We start from the raw sequence: 22926 nt of genomic DNA, 5'->3' as shown, positions 1-22926 counted from the left end.
TCTGAATCAGCTTTAAAGTCAGCAGTATGAGAAAAACTGAATGGAAAATACCACTCAAGTCCTGAACTTGAAGGTGAATCGGGTAGTTGAAGGTTTCCGTTATTAGTATAGTGGTAAACGTCAATGGTAGCATTGCATTCATATAGAACTACCGAATTGGAGAAAGTACCCCTAGCCATTGGTGAACTCTTGGCAAAATGCCTATTAGGGATTTACAATACAACCATACGTTTGGACTTGTTACTTGTCTGCATACAACATCCTATCACGCAAAATTGTATCACCATGAAACATTGCAATATCACCCTCTCCGACTCATTGACTGTATTTGCAGATGAGAAATATCCAAGACATAGCTATTTGAAGGCTATACTATCTAGACTCAAATTCAGGCTATAAGTTTCATCCTTAGTTCTCCGTCTCCATACCTTAGTGGAGAGCAACAATGGTGAACCACTCCTCCTGGGCGCTGTCCAGGTCGATGAACGCACCACCACTGGGGCAAACATCAGCAGTAAGTGTTTGTGCGGCATAAGACTAAGTTGAGTAGTGTTAGCGTATCATAATACTATGAAGCTGTAAAACTCACAACACAGGATTGTTCATCCGGAACGGCCACAGTGACCTAAGATTCGTTAGTATTACATAGTAATTAATATCGCGAGAAAATTACCAAGTTAAGGCCGTAGGCCTTTCCGTCTTCCGGTGCGTCGACACCGTCAGCGACGTCTGTGGTAACAGACTGGGCGTCAACAGTTGAGAAGTCAATCTGAGAGCAGAGCTTAGTAGCCCAGTCGACCTTCACTTGAGCATCGAGGTCCGTGATGGACTGAGGAACGTTGTTCTTCTGTCCGGGAGCAGGAAAGCAGAGCTTTTCATTGGCTGCCGAAGCAGTGAGAGCAAGGCCAAGAAGGGCGAATGTAGCAGTTGAGAATTGCATGATGAAGGCGCGTAGGGGATTGCAGGGCTCGGTCTGGCGAAAGTAAGAAGATGGGTGATGATGATTTCCACGGTTCAGTTGGCATGAAGGCTATATATACCTAAACCTTTTAATAATATATTGATAATAGTAATCTTCGGGAGATGAATTGGTCCGATTCATCAAATTGCCATTGTATACATTCATCAATGAGGTCAAGAAGAGTCATCAAATGCAACCATATGTAATCGAATACTACCTACTGAATTTAAACAGACATCCATGTCTAATGAAGGACGATACGCATGTAAGAAGAGTGGACGAAGTATGTTTCTTTTTACCCGCTGGCGCTTATGTCCAGCCCCAGTGAAGGAAGACATCATCACGACCGAGTCATACGAGTTTCATTAGCTACCAGGTATTAGCCTCTTTGCTATACTTAAGCAGTACATCTATTTAATGTTTCAATCTCGAGCATGTAATGGTAAGTCTGCTGGATAATTGTGTTTCTTGTCATTCTTGCACTAGGATCGGGGCCAATGTAGTGCTAGAAAAACTCCGAGCCGGTCCTCGGTCCTCACCGTGAGAATCCGCCAAGAAGGCAAGAGTTTCCGAAAACAGTGAGATTTGCCTAATATACTAACTAAATCTTATGCTTAAAAAGGCGGATGTTCGCTTTCTACGGGGTGCATCCGTCCTTTACGGGGTACAGGGTTCAATTAGGCTTGCCCTGGTACATGACACCCGCGGTGAGTTTATTTTATCGGCAATTTCGGAGATTTGATGTTCATGGAAATATCACGTAAGTGTAGTCATAGATTACGATGATATAACATGCTAGTTTCACGTTTGACATTGTGATAAATGAAAGGCAATGCAGCTTGCTCAGTTGATATCAGCATCATAAACAATGCATGTCCGGCTAATGTGTCCAGAATATATCGTATAACTATGCATTCTGTTGTGACACTCGAGTCCCGTAAATAAATCGGGCCGATGCTTGTATGTAGGAATTGCAACCATGCGGTAGATATTAATTTGTCGTTTCCGCGGATGTTAGATGTTAGACATGGTGTCTCATTTATACCCATAGCACTCTGGGGTAACGCGCATCTTTCCTTGTTATGTAAGAAGATAATTATGTAAACGAATTTGATTTCACAGAAGTTAGCTACTCTATTGGTAAGAAAAGTGCATACTCACGGTCTGGCCTTCAGTGCCGTCATTAATGGACCTCTGGGAAGAGACAGTTGAGCGCCGGAAGTGGATCCAACGGGGTAAGAATTGGATGTTAATAATTTACCAGTATCTGCCGTTATCTCATAAGCGATTCGATTGTTATATAGTAATAGATTTATGATATCTTTGTCATGACTTTTGGCAATATATGTTTATATGTCTATACATATTGAGAGTGTTTTATGTTCTAATTGCATACCCACTTGGTAGTTGCGAGTCTTATGTCTATTGATCTCATCTCTTATGTTATCATCCGTATTATACATGTGTTATGGACAATATACAGTTTCATGTAAGTCCTCCAAACAATAAATTGTTGGTAGGTCGCAGACTTCTGCTCGTTTCGCTTGCTTTAGAAGCAGACTTTGATACCACTCTGCGGTTTGATAACCTGCGAGAGCCAGTTCCATTGACACTTTTCCCTAACGTTTATTCAAGCAGCTTTCAATATACTGCCTAAAATACAAGTCACACAAAGGCCATTTGCCAACTTGCAATAAAAGCAAATTACAAAAGATCAATTACACATATTTTTGAAGGCTAATCTGAACATTTGCTAATGAATCATCGTTACTAGGTATATACTATACTAGCTTCAGCAACAAAATCTTACCACAATCTTGAAAACCCATTATCTCTGTTTTGGTATAGGTAGGTTAAGGTTCTGTTATTCCTATTGTATAATGGCACCTGGGTACTAAGGTAATGAGAGTACTGGCAAGCTGTATACTGTATATACGCTAAATCAAATATCCTTTGCCTTTACCATCGTCCTTACCCTTCCCTTTCCCTTTTCCTTTACCATCGTCCTTTCCTTTTCCTTTTCCTTTGCCGTCATCCTTCCCCTTCCCCTTTCCCTTTCCTTTGCCATCATCCTTGCCCTTCCCTTTGCCCTTACCGTCATCTTTCCCCTTACCCTTTCCTTTACCATCATCCTTCCCTTTTCCTTTCCCTTTGCCATCGTCCTTTCCTTTCCCCTTTCCTTTGCCGTCATCCTTGCCCTTGCCCTTGCCCTTTCCATCGTCTTTACCGTTTCCAAGTCCTCCATCCGTGATAAATATTTCATCGTCGTATGGATAAGCTTCCACGGGATAAGCTGCGGCGCGCTCGGAGTCTCCAATAACCACGTTACGTGCGTCTACTTCAGGGTTGATATCACCCAGCGATTTTGCCAGAGCGCTGCTGGCACATGTGGCCACAAGGAGAGCGAGAGATGCCTTCATGTTTGTTTATATGTAGAGTCGTATGTCCTGTACCCTTGGCTGTCACGTAGAAAGATGTGTTGAAGTAAATATTGCCAAGTAGATAATACACTGGCTATTCAATTTATTAATATATCGACGGAACCGCGACTACAAAAAGAAATTGAGCACGTGCCCGCACCCATGCTAAGTTGGATCGAGTTACTCAACGTGGTCTTATTTCGTTAGTGGTGACGAAGCATTCCCACCTGCGGCTTATTTCCCGCGCACAGATCACCTGTAGGCAGGCATTGAGTAAGAGCATGTTGAGGATGGCATCACTCTTTACGAAGAATAAAGATACATTGCAAACTTCAACAGCAAGGGGAGGACCGGCCATTACCTAAACAAGGTATAAGATGCAAATAAACGCATGCAAGCAGTCATCCATCCTATTACAAAGTTCTGTTACTTCGGGCAGCGAAGGATACACACGTGGGGCTGAGAAGCATCATCCTGTTTAACATGCATGTATTCCGTGTTGCTTTAAAGGCTGCTGCTGCAGAAACTGACTCATAGCTGCTGCAAACTGCGTAAAATCGCCTAGTGCATAAAGATCACCTCGGCACAAAGTAGAGTGATCGCCAGGAAGAGCCATGGTCGGACTTTGTACCCGAGGAATTGCTTGTAGCACTAGGGCGGTGACGCGCGTATTCGATCAGCTGAGATTCACAAGGTTCTCTATTGATACCTATCAATAGATGAACACACTAGTAGTGTGTTCATGTAGTATCAACAGCCGCTTTCTATTGGGTTAGGTGGTCACAATTCTAAGCCATGCCAATTCCAAGACTCGCAAGGTTCAAAGTAAGGTTATTTTGATACTCGAATCTAACAGATGTTCGAGACTCTTACAGCGGTTGTCATACATGAACGACCCCTCAGTGCCACTTTACTAGCTGCATGTACATAGTTCTCTGCGCCTACCTATCTATTACGCCTAAGTTCGCTGAAAAGCCCGAAATATCTGCAACGAAGACGAACAACTGGCCACTAGAAAGGTAACCGCCGGTAGTTCTGGACACATCAACAGGTTCGTACATCAATTTTAGGCATCAGCAACAGTTTGATGATCGAGAACTGAATTCACCTTGTTCTTATTAATACTCTTATTAAAATGACACATGTACGAAACGCAGAGATAGCTGTGGCCTCCATCTAGTAGGCTGGAACAAGAGTCTAGTGTTTTAATTACAGCACACAGCAACATTGCTTGTGCCATGAACTCGGCTAATTCCTAACACACCTGGCGATCATACCTCACGGTCACATTAGCTTTCTTTCTCTCTCTTTTTCTTATGTTCAACCACGATTCACTTTTTGGACCTCAATTTTACGAATTGAACAGTCACGTTGACAAGAGCTCTGATTATTTTACAAAAGAGCCATTCATACTCTACGACTAAGCCACTGTGTTATTCTTGAAGTTGGAGGGAGCATTTTTTGACATATACATTTGGTTCCTAAATAACTAGGGAAGCAAGATGAAGTTGATCACCATTCCCAGTATATTCCTTTACGCAGCAGCGTCTTTGGCGCTCCAGCAGCGAATTATTTCCGGTGATGTTTGCTCTTCGGCTTTATTTCAGGTCCCGCATTCTCAACAAGATCAGTTAGAAGGATGCAGATACTTTGGTCAGGATCACTTGAATGCTGTCTCTCTCAAAAATTCATCATCTCCATGGACATCGCAAGACAATTGCCACAACAGCACTGAAACATTTTGCGTCTTTTCATCTAAGGCCTTTGCAGGTGGTAGAGGCATATCCATTTTAACAACACCCGATCGCGCTGAGAATTTTCAACAACTACCAGCATTTGTTGACGAAGATGCGTTATCAGGAGTCAATGAGCAACCATCACCACCATTCGAAGAAAAGGAGCTCCCTGGGAGAGGGCGTGGTCTCATTGCAAATAAGATGCTGCATCGTGGGGACAGGATATTCGCACATACCCCCATATTGATGTTAGACAGCGAGATTTTTGGAGAGCTAGAAACGGAAGAATGGTTGGAGCTGGAACATGCAGCCGTCAACAATCTTCCTCCAAGAACGAAGCAGATGTTTTCGGCACTATATGGCAGCCCTGTAACAGATCCATTGAGTGATCGGATTGACACCAATGCTTTTGTACTTGACCTGCATGGGGCCACATATTACGCCGTATTCCCTGAGACAGCTGTAAGTGCAAGCTCTATATATCACCGAAGCAAATGAACCATCAGACCTAACAATCAGCAGCGTCTCAACCATGATTGTCGCCCCAATGCGGCTTACTTTTTTGACAAAGAGACCCTTACACACTACGTGCACGCTATGACGGACATTACTCCTGGTACCGAGATTACCATCACATATATTGATCCTCACATGTCACGCGAGGACCGTCTCAAGAAGTTATCCACCCTCTGGGGATTTCATTGTTCTTGCAGTTTATGTAGCCTTCATCCAGACCTGGCTCATGAGTCTGATGAGCGCCTCGACCAGATTAACACCATACGTGAGCGTCTGGAGGACTGGGAAACTGCGCCCCCACAAATGGCGCTGGCGCTTCTTAGTCTTTATCAACAAGAACGTCTGCACGCTCCCTCAAGTTTAGCATATTGGTATGCGGCTTTGACGAGTTGTGCGGAGGGCCTATACTGGGATACCATACGATATGCGCGACTAGCAATTGAGTTGGGCATGCTGGATTACGGATTTAAAGATGAGGATTTTCAGCTGATGAGGAGCCTAGCAAAGGAGCCCGAGAAAGAGGCATGCTGGTTAGCACGATTAAGATAAAACATAAAATGCATCACTAACTTTCAGTTAAGAGTTTGAATAAAGCCTACGCTGTTTCAATAGGATATTAGCAGTAGCGGATTGCTGATTGACCCTAAATCATTCGTGAAGCTAATAATGAAGTTCCGCACATTACGTTATTCAGCTGAGCTATTATTAATAGAATCATGATAACTGATTTGTGTTAAATTATTTTGACGAAACGTTCAGAGTCCTAAATTATATTGAATGGCAGCAGATTTCGGAGGTCTGTTATGTATTACTCTTTATATATTTCCAAAACCGCTATATCTATTGATTAATATACAATATCTTCGTTTGCCTTGAAAATCGCCTTCTATTAAAAGTCCAACTGAATCACTCATCTTACCAAGCCTTGTAACCTGAGGCCACTCTGTGTTGTCAGACCCTTACAGTCAAACCAGTCCGCGCTCCGAACCACTATCTGATTTGCTTGTTTTACGAGCAAGCATTAATGAAATTGCCTTTTTTAACCATTCAAATCGCCAGTCAGCCGCTGCAAACCCAATTGCAATCAACAAAATGGATATAGCCGCGGATATGGAGACTAATAAGGACAATTCACCATTAGCTTACAATTTCAGACCTCTGGGATCATAATGAAGACGTGAATGCAACGACATTTTGTTGGGCTTCCCCGTCAATATCAGTATAGATTTATCCTAGTACTCACATGTAATTTTTGTTACGAAATCCAATGATAACGTTCCAGTACCGAACTCTTTAGTAGGAATAGCTAGGAAAGCGGCGATGAAGGATAAGGGCAGCTATGAGATATTTCACATCAGTACACAACTTCATGAAAATTCTTTCAATGTTTGTGATCGATTTCCAAGTGTCCATCCTGCAAGAAACTCACAAAAATGATAGTAACAACTGTAAACACCATCAGAGTTTTATTCAACTTTTCAGAAGCACTCTTAATTTTGTTTGCTTGCTCAGCTTGAAGACGGGCAGCTCGAGCGTCAATCATATGACTCTGTTCTTGTTTTAGATTGATTAAGAGATTCAATTGTGACTAAAACATATTAGCCTTTGCTATACCCATCTATTCAAAAGACCAAAATGGGGGAAAACGAGAAATGAGGTACGAACGGTTAAATCAGGATTTTGCGCATGTTGAATTAGTTCTTTTACCAATCTGGATTGTCGAAACACGGTACGTAGAGAAAGACTCTGTCTTTGGTCGGTCTCTTCCATGGTGCGTATGATTTCATCCATTGCTTCAAGAACCTCTGTTTGATCTTTGAATACCTTTTCCATTATTTGCAACTCATTTCGCATAATCTTGATCTGCCTAAGAATGGTAATTTCGCAGGTTATATCAAGAATATTGTATCCGATCTTTTCAAGTAGTTTGATAAATGCTTCTTTTCGTTCATCATTGGGCAGATTTTCGCTGTCATCATCATCATTTGTCTCTTTCATCAAAATACGATAGGCGTATCTTTGGTCCTCTTTAGAAAGATCCACAGTAGTATTAGTTTGTTGTTGAAGAGATATTATATCATGCGCAGTTTCGTTAGCTAGATGATGGTATAAATTAATCACTGCTCATCCATGATCATGTATTGCTTACTCATTGCTTCAGATTCATCCATCATGATCTTCATACGAGCCTTCATTAAAGCATTGAATTTGCTGAAGAGCAAAGATTCTTCATTTCTCTATCGGATAATAACTCGGAGATAATCAATAATCCATTTTATGTCGTCTGTATTATGGTCATAGTAGAAAGGATGCGTAACGTACCACATCTCTGATAGAGTTTTCATACACCTCCGCGAAGTTCATGAAAGACGGGCTGCTAAAAAGGGCTCCTGAGCAATTGCTGGCAATAATATCAGCAAGATCATACGGTGATTTCACAGCTCTGGGTGTCTGCCCAATATAAGACTTTGTAAGTTGCAAGACGTCAGTGGTCCGTCTTCGATCCAATATCCACTTTGCTTGAGTAGGCGGCGCCGCAGCCTTCACGCCAACGTCGGACCAATCTCTAGACGGAAAGCATGTAACGATTGCCTTTGCTTTCCCGGATAGATCAACGAGAATCCAAAGCCAAAGTTGATCCACGGTCATGAGTATCAACGGGACTTTCTCATCGGTGCGGTTTGTTCGGTTCAGCTTCTTTTGATACCGGTGGAGGGGTTGATCGGCGTCTCGAACTGCTGCCTCATTCGGATTGAGATATATATATTGATCCAAAGTCCTTCGGATGTGGAGAACGTGACGGGAACTGGAGTCGCGATGATCCTCCGACAGCAGATATTTTTTCAATAGCATCTTCTCCTTTTCGATTCTTTCAGGGGCGGCAGAACTTTCGTTCCGCAACCGGTGATTGGAAGTCTTCACATCCCAGGGAGTTTCTGCTAGATATTTTGATCTTCTTTGCACTGCATCTTCTTCATCCCAATGAAGATAAGGCATCTGCACTCTCATTGCTACGTTAGTGACTGTATTGAAAATGCACCAAATCAGGCATCATATATACTAACGAAGAGAAACACGTGTCTATCTTTATTAAGACTTCCAAATTCTATTATTAATATCAGCAAGTTGTCTCATCACAAATAGAAATAAAAGCATTTAGTCGCAGCGTACTCTCACTCTTTTTATCCTTGAAGGCCTCTGAAAAATCGTGGCATGCTGGCATCATGAAGCGTGCGTGTGGGGAACCTCTTTCTCCTTCGTGTTGTCTCTTGACCCACCGCTTCGGCTCCAGGACCTTATAAGCTAGCGAAGGGTCTTCATGGTATATCTTGCCAATTAAAGCCTTTTGTTTCTAAATCAGAAAATTATTTTGTTTTTGTTTCTGTTTCAACGATGTAACTCACCTCGGCCCATTTCATCTGTATTCAAATGTTAGCAGAACAATCCATTAAGCTCAAAGGGTTAGGTAAAGGACACCATGGTACCACTTACATTATTTGCTGGCAAATGAAACCATTTGAACTTATTATGTCTGTTATTCAATGAAAAAAAATTGCTTGACTTCTGCATCAGTTTGGCCACACTAAACTCTTCAAAATCCGGGGGTTTGTCTTCCTGGAAGGTGACTACTGTTGCTTCAAAGTGCTCGTCGACGGCTGGCTCTAGATCTTGTGAGGTTGCCAACTTTCCCGTACCATTTTCTAAGTCAAGCAACATCAGAGTTGTTGAGTCTTTCTGTGCGGTCGCAACATTGAGTAGCTCCATTTTGAAGTCTCCTTTCACCACAATTCCGGCCTGTAATAGTGCTCGAATAATACTGTGTTGTCTGTTTTTGACAGCAATCCGCAATGCGTCCTCGTTCCCAGCACCGTGAATAATTAGAAACTCTGCAACCCTTGTTCTATCATGATTTATCGCGCTCATAAGAGGTGTCGTCTTATAATCAACTTCTCCATCAATCACCACATCGACTTCAGAGTATATCTGTGCACCACAGGATTTTAAAACTTGGACAAGGCTGAGGGCACCTGCCTCTGCTGCCTTCACCATCTGATGGGCCAGCCATTCTTCCTTCTCAGCCTCACCTTTGAGACGCATTAGAACTAATTTCTCAATGACCGCTGTTTGGTTATCGTCAACCGCTCTTCTGATCTCATCTTCGATGTCTTTCTCTTCAAGAGCCGGCAATTTTTCTAGTGGAGGAATCTTGTCGAGCTCAGGGATCTCATCCCTCAATGTCGCGAAATATTTGAGAAATACAAGGAATGAAACAAGCATTTCTGTATCGTCTCTGAGTGCCGCAGCTTCGAGAGGTGAAGGGCCCCGAGTAGTCTTTTCTCTAGCACTAATGCTACCGCGTTGATGCAGTGCTCGTCGGATTACTGAAGTTTGGCCCGCTGAGGCTGCGCATGAGAACGGCGTCATCCCAAACTCGTCTTCCATATCAAGAATATATGGGTCTTGGTCAAGATATGCGGCAAACAAGCTTTCATGACCAAGGGCTGCGGTCCAACATAGAAGCCTTTGAAGTCTGGTTTCATTCGGAGATGGCGTTATATGAGAGCCAGGAACACTAGTAAAGGCACGACTGGGTCGGCTTTTTCCATCCGTTGTAGACAAACTGGCCATAGACGCGGACAATTCCATGTTTGATGGATATGCGTTCAGAAGCACCACAATCCTGATATTAATGAAATCATTGCTTTCATTATCGTAAGGCTGTGGCATTTCTATGTCGGCCTTTCCATCCTTAAAAGTTTCTGGCTTTATTGCGAGGTCATGGCGATTTGAGCCGTCCAATAATTTCTTGATGTCGTTGTTGACTGCGTAATAACCCACTTCTGCATGTTGTATCGCAACAGGTTTATGAAACCCGTCTTGAATCTGTGTTGTAAAAGAGAAGCTGAATTTAGCAACCAGATTTTTGCGACCAAAAAAAAGGTCTGCAGGGCAGTTTAAGTCGATAGAAACTAGAGATCCATGTACATTATACTCAGGATGAGCAGTCGAGGAGGCTCTATCGACGATGTCGATATTGGTGATCAGATGCTGTGGACTGCGAATTTGCATAGCGGATGTCGTGTCTTAACGAACTTGATTTGCTAATATGGGATATAAAAAGAAGTAATCGTGCTTGGATAAGGTAGTTTTTAACCCTATAACATACGAGATGGGTTATTGAGGAATCATTAAATCGTACCGCAATCTAAAGTATCGGATTTAATTAAGTATTACTACCTATGGTGGGCGTCACTACACATATATACACGTTTGCAGTGGCGTGTGCTTCCAGCCGCGGCTGTGTACTAGTAAGAGTTGACTCACTTGCTATATTGGTATTACAACATGCGCGATGCGTCCAAAAGCTAACTGGATAATAGACTTACTGGAAGGCCTGCCTGAGGTTGTTAGGCACAATCGTTACTGCCAAGTCACCTGCATATGCAAGGGAGAACGAGATTCGAATTAGAGTCGAGCGTTAATCCCAGGAAAGATAAGTAGGCATCCAATTGAATGCCTATGCAACCCACCATAGTCTCAGAATGTATGTGCTCTGTACATAGAGTATAAGGACAACGCAGAGCTAAGTTTCATACTTCGCACTGTATACTCTGGATGGCTGTATTTTCCGATCGTGCACGCATGTGTCTATTTTACCCACTTACATCCGAGATTGAAGACCGATACAATGATACACAACTCTCACGCAGTCAATCCACATTTTTGCAACGTAGTCATGGGATATAAGCCATGATTGAGCTTCGAGGCGCAGACATTTCATAGCTTTTGTATACATGCTAACGCCGAAGAGGCGAACTTCATCCGGAAGCAGTTGTGGAAGAATTGAAGAGACCCTTTTTAGTTACGTTAGCTGCACCACATATTCGCCCATTCCCGGTCCTTCATTCTCTCTCATATGATGAATCGATTGAGCTAGTCAGCTTGAAGGTGACCAGAGATATCCCTGGAAGAGTTTTGCGTCAGGCGACCTATCAGACTCCTTGAGGTTCAAGCGACTCAGCCGCCAAAGATGCTTGGACCTAAATCATGACGAGCATTTCTTAATTGAGAATATATGTGCCACATATGGGTTAAAAATTCTGAGACCTGCATCTAACAGCTTTTCTTTGTGATCATCAAGGGAGGGGTGCGTGACACAGATGCTACGCGAAAGGGAGGGAGATCGTCATTATTTAAATTGAAGCTGATTTTGTTACTCAATTGTAGTCAAGCTCGAGACTTTTGACAGTATGGACTCAAGATACAGTAAAAGTGTGTACTGTATGTCGCAAAGCTGCCTTCGTCGCTTTTATCTGCGGTTGCCTTTTTGCGAGCTGAGACAAAGAACAGACGCCTTGTCGTCACACCAACCTCTATCTATGAGTTATCGTGTTGTTTTCGGTGACGGGTAATATCGGTATGCGTCAAAGTACTACACTGTGCATAAACCCCATGAAAGAGGCTGAAATTCCCTGGGAAAGAGAGCAGGGCTGGCGCTGTTCAGCTGGCGAGGGGGTACTACGATAGCGACGAGTTGAGCTCATGCCATTGGTCACCGTAAAAGACGCAATGTATGCTGCAATGCAGAGCCCAGCCTCGTAATTTTGGCCATCGTGCTGGTGTGTAATGCCACGATCGGAAGACAGACTGTGATGAAACAGCATCCGAAATTTGTTAGAGCAACCGACGGGTATGAGGCTGCTCATTACAGCCATCCTTCACAATGGCTCCATTCTGCTTTGAACAAAGATTACATCAAATAAAGAGCGAAAATAGGCAATAAGAAGCGTGCTACTACTGTTGGGGTTGCAGAGCCTTGTTTGGTTCTGATCTTCACAAATCGCTAACCTAGGTGCAAGATGAGGAACAGGTCACCCCAGAAGAACCAAGAAGACGGTGCTTGCCATCGGGCTTATGCTGTCACTCTCACCTCCAAAGGAAAGGATATCATCTTTCCAATCGTCTTGATGAGATAACACAGTATGGATTCATCTATCAAAATGCAATATATCGGAAATGATCAATGATCTAAACGCGATGTCCAGTAGCAATGACAATCGGACAGCTATGGAGCTATGGTCAGCTATTCCCAAATAGCACACTACGTACATGTACACTAATACATGTATGGATGCCCGAATCCTTCACATCAATAGGTAGCGGGGAAGCTGCCAGCTATTGCGGCTGCACCTGAAGTGCGGAAGATCTCCGATGGTAAGTAGTACAAAGTACTGTATATGGTCTTGTGACCCTCTTCCAAGAAAAAGAAAAGAGAATTATCGGCTGAGAAGAGTTGTCCGCAAGTAGGTGGTGGGGGACATCAATATTTGGCTCTACCCTGCATCAGCCTACCCATCTCGGAGTGTATCTCGTATCTCCACGGCTGTATTAGATCCGCTGTAGCTGTTCGGATCTAACTTGAGGTAATATTCTCGTCGTTTAATCTGAAGGCTAGATATGACACATTGGTTGAACCACCTCCCCCAACTTAATTCGTACAGAGTATTGGTAGAACTGAAGCTCTCCTAACCCAATGGCTTATGAGCGACACAACTGAAATGTCTTGGTGACAAGGCTACACCACCAAAAAGAATAAGCTAGATATATAAAAAATCGAACAAAGAGCGGGCGCGATCTATAACGCATTCGAGTCTAACGAATTGAGAAATTTCCCTTCCTAGTTGAACGGGTCGATCATCTTTATCTCTGCCAGTTGATCAGGTACAGTGGATGCATGGATGCTAATAGCCTGCCCCTCTTTCCACACAGAGTATGTCGCTGTACCGGCACGTGAGCGCTCTCTTTTCTTCCTCTGTTATCTTATCGTCGTTGAGCAAGATCAATACATACCTAGGTACCTATGCATATCATTCTTCGCACCTTCACGTTCTTCTACCTTTACCTTCTTCTACCCATTCACTACCAACGTCTTGCTCTCTCAATTGGTTCAAGCCTCACGTCATCATCAGTTCCATTGCTTTTAATAACCCGCCACTAAACCTTAAGCATGCTAGCTACCCTAGATATCCGTGCGGCGGGGCATTTTTTAGTTTTAGACGCGGCAGTGGGCCCCTCCATTTGGAAGCTGCCGTCGGTCCGTCCAATTCGCGCCCAGTCTCGACATCCTCAGCTCATGACGCTTGACTCTGTCGCCGCATCTCGCGATCAGAAGCATTTCGCCATCCAATATCCGTCTACCGTTGCTATTACTGATCTCCGTTCCCTGTATGCGCTGTTAATTCAGGCACCAGCAGCTTACTATTCCTCTCTTCTTTCACTGTATTGGCTATCGCGCATCACTCAGTTGCTACTTTATTTCTTTTTGCTCGTCTTCGCGTCACCTGGCCTCCAATGCTGTAACCCGCGCACACCATCCGTCGCTGTTGTCGCAAAGGCACCTTGATAAACCGCAATTCTCTGCAGGTCCTGGAACGGATTGCGACACACAAAGCAAATCTGTTGATGAAGGATTCTACCTTGCGGGACCGGCGACAAAGACGTCATTTGTTCCCGGCCAAAGTGAAACATCCAATCTCATCAACATAACCACGATCGCACCCCCCATAGCGTCTACCCCAAGACAAGCATCATGGAGAGACCGCGGGGCCTGAGTGGCATGACCTTTGGCGAAGCCGTGATTATGGACAGCGAAGACAGCAATGGGCGGCAGCAAAACGCCGAAGCTGCGCCCACTGCTGCCCAATTCCGATCGCCAATGACATCTAGGACCCGCTCGCTGTCCGACAGCACTGGCACGCCGTCGAAGCTTTCGCCCAGCCCGAGAATCGTCGAGACGTCGAGACGGACCTCCAAGGACGACAGTAGCATCACCCACCTGCCGCCGCCCGAGACACCGCGACGCTCGGAGCTGAGAGGCCTGTCGATCCAGATGCCGCCGCGGCAATTCACTCCACCACCGGGGACCCCATCCGGTGCCTACATACGGCCAGCTCCGTTGTCGCCCAAGCTGGATCACTCGCATACCTACGCCTCTCCCACCAATCTCTTACCCCGCCGCTCCCGTGGCCTCGATTTCTCGCGCGCTGCGACTAGCCTCCATCATTCGATGCTGGCTGAGCAGCCATCAGAGGACTTGTCGCCAATGATTACAGACCGAGCGATGAATATTCCTCCTCGACGAGGGCCATATGGAGGGACAGAACAGACGTCGACGTCATTGTGGTCTATGATGGGCAACCAGGAACGGCTCAATATCAGCACTTCACTTGGAAGCAACCATGCCCCTGCTCCACCGTCAGACTCCTCTAGCTCTTCCTCTGAAGATGACGACATGGACGAGGACATGGACGAGGCCTATGTAACGACTCCCCAAGTGTCCAAGATGGGTATGCCTCCGGCGCCGGGTTCGCCCTCGATAGGCAGTCTTGCAAGCTTCCAACACCGGCAACGACACCACCGCAAACACCCTAAAATGAAGCCACGCGGTCCTCTAGGCCTTGGATTCAATCTCGCTTCCGCTGTCCTCTCCAAGTCACCCCCGACTAACTCTGCTGCGGCACGAGCTAGGCGGGAGAGCATAAGTTGGCAGGCAAATCAACTTCATATCTCGTCGGGAGATATGGATGAAGGTGGTGCCGCGGAGGGGAGCAGTAGCGACCAAAGGAATGTGACACGGCGAGTTGTAACCCGGCGTGGAAATCTTCTGGTAAGAATTTGATTTGGCTAGGGAGCCATCACCTACCGTTTGCCCATAAGCGACGTAGCTAACTGGTTTCTAGCCCAAGGCAAAAGCATTTGCGCGCATCCGGGCAGCGCTTGCTGAGGAGGGGGCGCCAGCTGAAGCCGAATTCATAAGGGAAGCAGAAATCGTAAAGCAAGTTCGGGAAAGCGATGTCGACCTCGAGCCTCGCCACCAGCCTACAGGAGGGGATACAAATGCCATGACGACGGCTCACTCATCGCCTAATCTGGCCGGGATTCAAGAGACCCTGGAAGACATCCCGGCAGATGATTCAATGGGCGAGTTGGGCGCGAGTCTGTCGAGTAGCTTCAAACAGCATGCCATAAAGAATTCCAAAGGCAAACAGTTTTGGGACACCTTTTCTGAATCCAGCGGAGCAAGAACGCCCCCTCCGGCATCCGCCTTTTTACCTCGCGGTTCGTCATCGGGGATGAGTGATGATACTAATATGGACTCGCCCTCTCTAAGCTCAGCTGCTTTCCATGTAAGCATCCTAGCCCCTTTCACCTCTTTTTGAATTCATTTCTAACACTCAAGGTGATCAGAATGGCCAATTGCCCAGCGCAGCAGAAATTACGCGGCGAATTAACAACAAACGCCGTCGAGACGACGACTTTGACCCGACAAGCTTCAAACGCCGTGCCGTCAGCCCCAGCATCAGCGCGCACAACTCGCCTGTTGTACAAAGTCCAATGCAGCGCGATGTGATGCCGTGGGGCTCACGGCCAGGCAGTACTGGTGGCGATAGGGGAAGCAGTGGGCAGAGCGAATCGGGGAGCTTGGGCGGAACGCCAGCAAATCCCCCAATAGGCTCAACGGGCCAAGTCAGCAGGAAGGGGAGAGTCGGTCTGCAGGGGATGGTTGATACGAACGACGGCATCATGCGCATGAGCATTGAGTGAGTATTGGCGGGCGTATCTGGGCGGGTTACTTGCTTCGCATCGTATTCAGGATCTCGGCATGGGTGTACGGTGGGAGGCGGGAGAGGCTTTATTGCATTGTACGGCGTTGGCGATCCTGCCAGAATGGACTGGCAAATGGGATCTATGGAATTACGGGACAAGGTGTATTAACTCATGTATCAAAGGGGCGGCTTAATCATGTATATTATTTCAAGCGTTTGCAACATCATATAGGAAGCCGAATATGTACATTTTCATACGTTAATTTGGCCATGGAGATGTCGAAGAAGACAAATGAATGATAGAATCTAGAGCGTTCGTTGCTATTCGTTCTGGTATCTAATCCTGAATGCGTCGAGTATTACAAGAAATATAAATTATAACTGGGTGTTTTTTCCGTTTTGCTTCTTCTCTGGGCAAATGCATAAAAAAGCCGCACAATCCAACGCCAGCTGGTTTCCTACCAGCATATGATGCAATCTCTCTTCATCTCCCATACAGAATCTCGTCATCTTTCACACAACCTTCTTAAAACTCAACAACACCAATGCCCTCTTCGGGGACTCTGAGCGTTCCGAGCTTCTCGTCCAACCACCGCGCCAGTTCGGCGGCCTGTCTCCTCATCGCAACCACAGGCGGAGCGCTCGCGCTCTCTAAGCTCGACGTTGTCATGCCGCCCGCGCTTATCAAGCTTTCCACTTCGCTGGGGCTTCCCACGCCGTCCCCGTTTTCATGGTGAGCGTGTGAAGACGTGTGGTGTAGGTCCTGGAGACTATACGCAGCAGGACCGACGCAGACGAAAAGAAGGCCGCATTTGAGGCGCCGGATAATGACGGTGCCTTCACTAAGCTGGACAGTGATGGTAACAGGCCTGATGGTGCGCCTAGGCCGCTGCTTGGATCGCGCTGACTCGGTCGCGTGCGGGCCGTCGGCATCCTCATCCTCGTCGTGGCTAAGATGGTGGTTGTCGTCGCTCCCATGGGGACTGCCGGGCGAACTGCTCATAGGATCGGGCGTGCGCGATCCGGGCAGAGCGGTCGGGATGGCGGCCGAGGAGGATGTGTGGATGGCGAGGAGGGAGGCGGCGACGGTGGCGTGGGTGCGCAGGACGGAGACGGGCTGTGAGGAGGCGTGCGCGAGGAGTTTGCCTTGGGAGGTGGTGAGGAGGAGAGTAGGCAGATGGGCGGTCTGATGAGAGTGGAGGAACGTGTTGAGCCTCTTGGTGAGGAGGAGAGGCGGCGTGGCGCTGGGGACGGACATGGCGACGGTCGGGGGATTTTCGATGGCCGTGGTTTATGATGATTCTGAATTTTCTTGGTTCCGGCGCTTTTGAAGATGTTTCGGGTAGCAAAAGCAAGGAGAGAGCCGAGCCCGCAGCGGGAGGGAGAAAGAAGAAGCTGAAGACGAAGAAGAGGGAGAAGACGAGGAAACGAAGCGAGGAAGCCGGCCGGACGGGATGCGCGTCACGAGCCGTTTGCTCTCGCTCGCTCGCTTGCTTGCTCTGGACCTTTCGCTCTCCTGCAAGCGACTGGACCAGTCGGAGCGCAGCGTCTGAGCGCCTCTTTTTTCCTTTTGTCTCTCACGCGAGAGTTTTGTGTAACCCTCGTGAAATTTGAATTGCGAGACACACCCGCTCTAAAAAAGTGTCGACCCGAGGTTGGGAGGAAGAGGAGCTGGGGGAGAGCTGAGGTGAGCCGGTCGGATCGCAGGGCCCTATGGGGAGAGGAGCTTTAGCGGGTTTCTGGTTTGGTTCTAGCGCTGCGCGGAGAGACTTCGCCAAGTCCCGCAGTTCAATCACGAGCTAATGCTGGGATTGGGTTTGGCTTTGAGTTTTGTGCTCGCTGTATGTGCGTTTGTATGTGGTGAGAAGGAGATGGATGATTATTGTATATGAGAAGGTCTTAATGGAGATGAGTTGTCCTGAGTGTCTTGATGGGGCTTGTTGGATGGCAAACTTGGCGATTGCATCGGATTGTTGTTCTGGGGGTGTTGGCAGCAGGACTAACAGTTGAATGGAATTTGATGGCAGAGGACACGAATCACTGTTAAAGTTTGACCAGCATGAAACTTTACATCGGATACTCTGAATGGAAATACGAATGCATCAATAGTAAAGCTCATCTATACCTTCGGTAAATGCCATCCAAAATCAACATCAAGCTCTCCTCCACCTGTTCGGCGTATAAAACAACAAGATCCTCTCTGCAGATCCCCCTGTGAGGATGCGCGATATTCCACCAGCTACCACTGCTTTAGCCGCATGCAAGCTAAAAATCCCCCGTTTCATTAGTTCAGCTCCGCGGCCCAATTTAATCCCCATTCGTTTTCTCTTTTCTCCATCATATCTCCATCTCCATCTCCGCCTCATATCTCGGAAGCATGTCGTCCTCAATATCCTTATAATTCTTCCCTTCATCTGTGCCGTTCTTCCACTCTCGATAGTATCCCATCACTATCTTGGTTGTAGGCAGAACCTTTGTGATTTTTCTCTTGCTGTCTGGTTTCAACAGATCCATTACCACTCGTTGCAATCCCGCTGAGTACCGCGTCATGGGCAATTTATCGTAGGAGGGAGACTTTTCACCTGTCATCATCGTAAAAATGACTTTGCCGACGGAAAAGAGTTCATCGGTGATGGTGAAGGGGTAGTTGTCCTATTTTGCTATCAGTATCTCCTGATTTTGTTGAAACGAGGTAAATATGAGGATGAATCATCTGATTCCATACATACCGCCGTATCTGCTGTAACACTTGTGCGCAGCTTGTGGCGCATCGTATCCAACGACTCAAACCCTCGCCGCGCAGCCATTGCTATGCTGATCTCTACATCTTCATCCACATCATCTGGCCCATCATCGGGGGGAATGACATGATTCGTGACGGCTGCATGTTCAAAACTGCCCAGTTTACACAGTCCATACGTTTCGCTACCCCGTGGATGCTGAAAGAAAATGTTCCTCGGTTCAATGGCACGGTGCAAAATCGGATTCCAATCTTGATCTACTGGCAGCCATTGCCGTTCCTCTCCAGCCGGTGCCTTTGTATCTATAATGAGGCGTTTCCCATCGTGGAGATATGTAATGGCGTTGAGAAGCGACGTCAGGACATGCCAGCATAGTGACTCGGGGAGATAGAAATCACGAGACTTGTTGCGTGGCATACATAGGAAGAGACCACTGAGGTTTCCTGCATCGCAATAGTCCCACACGATGTAATTCCTTGGACGGCTAAGGTGAGGGTTGTCAGCTATTGGAGCGGTACCGATAAAGGGATGGGTCTTGATGTGGCCGGCGATGGAGATGATGTTTTCGTGATTGAAGATTTGAGCAATGGCATCACCCAGGTTCGAGTTGTACATTAGTTCGTGAAATGCGGCATCTTCCGTGTCCTCTTGGCCAGATATATCGAGAATTCTGAGAGGTTGGGCAATGTATTTCGGGGAGCCATATTCGTTCCTCTTGGTGGCAAGCCAGACACCCTGTTCAGTTTCGTAGAGGAGCTTAAAGTCGGAAGTGTTGGAGTCGGAAATGAATGGCATTTTCAGTGTTCAAGGAGTAATGAATATATGTAATTGACAATCGCAGAACGTTGAGGGGTGAGATGCCGAGAGGGAAAATCGAGGTGAATTGAAGACGACTTGTCTGAACCCATGCGGTTCGTTCATGCTAAATATATACCTAGTACTTAGCAGATGTAAATAGTCAATACAATGACAGGACATTGTCGACAAAATCGCTTTGTCTACATGTATTAAAGCACCTTTTACTAAGAAGCTCCATCTTTGTCCGTCCCCGCAACATCCGTCCTTCCATGTTCTTTGACTCAACACCACTCATTGTTCCGATTGCATTGCGGTATGTCACCACAGAAATCGCTCCGTGTTCTTGAGACTGTCAATCATTCAAGCAAGCATAAGTTTATGTTCATTCTGTTGATATCCGACTCTGAACACTGCCACTTTACAGCCAAGTGAATGTTGCCCAGCGCCCTCGTAGTGACATAAAAAGCCATGGACTTGCTGCTTCTTGATCCGCCCTTAATCCTGCTCAACACCAATCCTGCTCTACCATTCTGTTGTCATCATGGAGCCAATTGTGTACACTATCGCCGAAGATGGGGATACAGTCCTCGTACTCGAAAACGTCAACCGAGGCATCGGAGCACAACGAGATGACCCGGTATGGGAGAATGCGCTACCGAATGTGTTGGTCGACGAACCGCAACTTGACGAATTCAAGGTGAGAGGAGGTCATGTATCAGAGGACGCTAACAGTCAACGAGAAATATGGATGCTACTTTCTTCAAAGAAGCTGATACCTGTATCGCCGATCTGCAGGCAGATGGAGGCAAACAACCAGCCAAATATTCGGCCATTCAAATTTACATACAAGTATCTCTTCGTCGCCCGACACTGGGATGAGAAGGCATTAGAAATGGTGATGAACATAATTCACCGCAAAACAGCCAACGTCCCCGAAAAGATTAGCCTGGAGAGACTTGCTAACATCTCCGTCATTGTTGATCACTTTCAATGCCATCAGACAGTGAAGCCCTTTGCGGACAAATGGATTGCTCATCTGAAGGAGCCATATCCTACCTGTTACGGTGGAAATCTTGCGCTCAGACTCTACGTATCTTGGGTGTTTCTAGACAGCTTCGACTTTGCCGCTTTCACCAAGATATTTATACGAGAAAGCAGGGGCTCCATGCATACACTGGGTTTGCCGATACCGAAGAGCGTCATCAGTAAGTTGCATTCCTGATTACATGGACCTAGGTGCATGTGATTCACATCAAACAGTCAGACAACTAACTATTTCATTTTATAGCCGGGATTGATAAGGCGAGACAGGGCCTCATTGATAAACTCTTTCTCGACCTCTACGCTATAAAGAAGAAACTGTCAGAGCCGTCGCGCCTTTGCTCGTCGAACTATCCGTCTCACACCACGGTTGGCTGCGCTACGCTTCTGCCTGATGCTCTCGTGGAAGGTATGAAAGACATTGGCCTAACATCGCCCCCACAGCGACCATTTAACGGGTACAGCATCGTGGCTCTTGAAAAGGCTCTTCGCGGGTTCCAACAGCCGGGCCTGGCGACCTTGATGTGGTCATGTGAGCTTCATGGCTCCAAGATCTTTCTCCCCACAGAAGTCTGTGCGGTGCTCAGCAAGCAGCAGTTTGACAAAATAGAAGGTCTGGAAGTGTACAAGTTCCATCGTTATTAGGGCACTGGGGAATGGTGCCATGGGTTGCGACCTTTGTCGGCCGGGGTCTACTTTATGTTTTCAGCTCTAGTCATTGATGTTTTCAGTCGCGTTCAGTTCTTCTGTTAGTTGCTTAGTACGTACGGAGTCGAGATGGCTCATCCAAGGGCGATGCCAAATATATAGCCTAAAATGTATGTCTTCATTCCATCCATTCTAATTAAATCCACCGGCACGGAGCTGATGTCATAGCGTGTTTCAAAGGGACGGCGCTGAAAGCCAGACTGACGGTACAATCATCTTTGTACCATGAATGCCCCTCGAGCTTATCGCGGGAGGTTCGTTGTGTGATGAAGGGAATGAGTTGGGTGAACTTAGCGTGGCCTGTGACATTCAGATAAATTACCCGCCCATCTTTGCGTTATTATCTCAACCACATGCAATATTACTCGTACCCCACGTTTGAAGACATGGGATCTATTCCATCTTTTCCAATTCAATTCACTTCTGTTTTTATCAACTGGATGACACTTGACGGAAAACGAAAACGACCCAAGCACGAGGCCAAGCGCTGCTGATTTGTTTATTGTTTCCGCCCTTTGGCATCCAAACTGACAGACAGCGCCCAACCGAATCAAGTGCACGGCACACACCTCGTCCGGTTTGACAAAGCTTTGGCGCTTGAGCACGCAAAATGCGAAACAACTGGACACAACCGAGCAGCTGCAGGGGTGTCCGCGAGGCCAATCACGGGCCAGAGGTGCCTGAGCGTCCGCTGATATGTTGAAGCGATCGGCCAGTGAGCGGCGCCTGCAGGGGGGTTTCAAGATGCCTCTTTGGGGGAAGCGGGCTTGCCGCTAGAAGACCCTGGGGGCCAGGGATAGTTTGTTACATGAGATGGGATTGATGGAGATGAAGCGCTTTTTGAGATGAAGATGGAGGTTTCGCGGGAATAGGGCCTGTTGTGTAAGTCCCTACCCGCGGATAGGACATTGATCCATGCAAGAGTGTGCTGTAGTCTAGGCCTAAGGGCTGGGGGATGGTTATCAGCGCTGCAGATCAATGTGAGTGAGACCCTCAACTCTCAGCTATGGCACGACTCCACGTTTCCCTTTGTTGGCTCCCTTCATCTACTATACCATACTATATACAAGTAGCATGAGCATGAGTGTGATTGAGACAAGGTACAGCTGCACTAGCAGTAGCGACTAGAGTGTTCAATCACCCATTTCATCTCATTTCACTCAGTTGATTCATTTAGTAGAGATAGCATTGAATAGCAATAGCACCTTGGCAAAATAAGAACAATGCCCACCGCCCAGAGTACATCAATACAATCTGTATGATATCCCCAAGCATTGCATCTGCATTATCCTCCTCCTCCCAAAAAAACAAGCATCTCTCATCCAAACAATCGTCGCTCCTTTGCCGCTGTCATCTCCTCCCGATCCGGAAACGAAGCCATTGCCCACCCCCAGCCAT

At 46.5% G+C, this 22926-nt stretch overlaps 9 protein-coding genes across 9 annotated transcripts; 3 read left to right on the top strand and 6 right to left on the bottom strand.

Annotated features, from left to right (window-relative positions):
• Window positions 1-429: 429 nt before the first annotated feature.
• On the bottom strand, window positions 430-940 carry V8C40DRAFT_269493 (uncharacterized protein; the record flags this gene model as incomplete). The annotated part of the gene is made up of 3 exons (XM_083220090.1): window positions 430-537; window positions 590-625; window positions 674-940. 3 exons carry the CDS (start codon window positions 938-940, stop codon window positions 430-432), a joined length of 411 nt encoding a protein of 136 aa, XP_083069136.1.
• Window positions 941-2777: 1837 nt separating this feature from the next.
• V8C40DRAFT_254515 (uncharacterized protein) lies at window positions 2778-3474 on the bottom strand. The gene has a single exon (XM_083217837.1). It carries the CDS (start codon window positions 3379-3381, stop codon window positions 2899-2901), a length of 483 nt encoding a protein of 160 aa, XP_083069135.1. The 5' UTR covers window positions 3382-3474; the 3' UTR covers window positions 2778-2898.
• Window positions 3475-4752: 1278 nt separating this feature from the next.
• On the top strand, window positions 4753-6243 carry V8C40DRAFT_84067 (SET domain-containing protein). The gene is made up of 2 exons (XM_083223507.1): window positions 4753-5579; window positions 5640-6243. Exons 1-2 carry the CDS (start codon window positions 4884-4886, stop codon window positions 6180-6182), a joined length of 1239 nt encoding a protein of 412 aa, XP_083069134.1. The 5' UTR covers window positions 4753-4883; the 3' UTR covers window positions 6183-6243.
• A 355-nt stretch (window positions 6244-6598) lies between these two features.
• V8C40DRAFT_282089 (uncharacterized protein) lies at window positions 6599-10703 on the bottom strand (the record flags this gene model as incomplete). The annotated part of the gene is made up of 9 exons (XM_083221726.1): window positions 6599-6750; window positions 6877-6970; window positions 7063-7221; window positions 7281-7753; window positions 7783-7870; window positions 7956-8644; window positions 8772-8985; window positions 9126-10093; window positions 10148-10703. The coding sequence occupies 9 exons, from the start codon at window positions 10701-10703 to the stop codon at window positions 6599-6601; spliced, it is 3393 nt and encodes a 1130-aa protein (XP_083069133.1).
• A 3427-nt stretch (window positions 10704-14130) lies between these two features.
• V8C40DRAFT_84037 (uncharacterized protein) lies at window positions 14131-16533 on the top strand. Its single transcript, XM_083223506.1, has 3 exons — window positions 14131-15300; window positions 15374-15820; window positions 15882-16533. The coding sequence occupies exons 1-3, from the start codon at window positions 14224-14226 to the stop codon at window positions 16236-16238; spliced, it is 1881 nt and encodes a 626-aa protein (XP_083069132.1). The 5' UTR covers window positions 14131-14223; the 3' UTR covers window positions 16239-16533.
• Window positions 16429-17933, bottom strand: V8C40DRAFT_254510 (uncharacterized protein). Its single transcript, XM_083217836.1, has one exon. The coding sequence runs from the start codon at window positions 17496-17498 to the stop codon at window positions 16767-16769; it is 732 nt and encodes a 243-aa protein (XP_083069131.1). The 5' UTR covers window positions 17499-17933; the 3' UTR covers window positions 16429-16766.
• Window positions 17934-18574: 641 nt separating this feature from the next.
• Window positions 18575-18845, bottom strand: V8C40DRAFT_254508 (uncharacterized protein; the record flags this gene model as incomplete). Its single annotated transcript, XM_083217834.1, has 1 exon — window positions 18575-18845. Exon 1 carries the CDS (start codon window positions 18830-18832, stop codon window positions 18578-18580), a length of 255 nt encoding a protein of 84 aa, XP_083069130.1. The 5' UTR covers window positions 18833-18845.
• V8C40DRAFT_254506 (uncharacterized protein) lies at window positions 18577-19875 on the bottom strand. The gene has a single exon (XM_083217833.1). It carries the CDS (start codon window positions 19774-19776, stop codon window positions 18904-18906), a length of 873 nt encoding a protein of 290 aa, XP_083069129.1. The 5' UTR covers window positions 19777-19875; the 3' UTR covers window positions 18577-18903.
• Window positions 19876-20320: 445 nt separating this feature from the next.
• Window positions 20321-21465, top strand: V8C40DRAFT_269486 (uncharacterized protein; the record flags this gene model as incomplete). The annotated part of the gene is made up of 3 exons (XM_083220089.1): window positions 20321-20476; window positions 20579-20984; window positions 21068-21465. The coding sequence occupies 3 exons, from the start codon at window positions 20321-20323 to the stop codon at window positions 21463-21465; spliced, it is 960 nt and encodes a 319-aa protein (XP_083069128.1).
• Window positions 21466-22926: the final 1461 nt, after the last annotated feature.

This window comes from Trichoderma camerunense (genome assembly GCF_050948025.1).
Source record: "Trichoderma camerunense strain CBS 138272 chromosome Unknown V8C40scaffold_19, whole genome shotgun sequence".
Lineage (NCBI taxonomy): Eukaryota > Fungi > Ascomycota > Sordariomycetes > Hypocreales > Hypocreaceae > Trichoderma > Trichoderma camerunense.
The sequence above is the reverse complement of the archived record's forward strand: the minus strand, read 5'-3'. Positions and strand labels throughout refer to the sequence as shown.

Excerpts from the sequence above, each read along its gene's own strand:
- V8C40DRAFT_254515 (XM_083217837.1), bottom strand. The coding sequence starts at position 3,381 with ATGAAGGCATCTCTCGCTCTCCTTGTGGCCACATGTGCCAGCAGCGCT.
- V8C40DRAFT_84067 (XM_083223507.1), top strand. The coding sequence starts at position 4,884 with ATGAAGTTGATCACCATTCCCAGTATATTCCTTTACGCAGCAGCGTCT. Across the intron at positions 5,580-5,639 it reads CCGTATTCCCTGAGACAGCT|CGTCTCAACCATGATTGTCG; the intron begins GTAAGTGCAAGC and ends AACAATCAGCAG.
- V8C40DRAFT_84037 (XM_083223506.1), top strand. The coding sequence starts at position 14,224 with ATGGAGAGACCGCGGGGCCTGAGTGGCATGACCTTTGGCGAAGCCGTG. Across the intron at positions 15,301-15,373 it reads CCCGGCGTGGAAATCTTCTG|CCCAAGGCAAAAGCATTTGC; the intron begins GTAAGAATTTGA and ends ACTGGTTTCTAG. Across the intron at positions 15,821-15,881 it reads TAAGCTCAGCTGCTTTCCAT|AATGGCCAATTGCCCAGCGC; the intron begins GTAAGCATCCTA and ends CAAGGTGATCAG.
- V8C40DRAFT_254510 (XM_083217836.1), bottom strand. The coding sequence starts at position 17,498 with ATGTCCGTCCCCAGCGCCACGCCGCCTCTCCTCCTCACCAAGAGGCTC.
- V8C40DRAFT_254506 (XM_083217833.1), bottom strand. The coding sequence starts at position 19,776 with ATGCCATTCATTTCCGACTCCAACACTTCCGACTTTAAGCTCCTCTAC.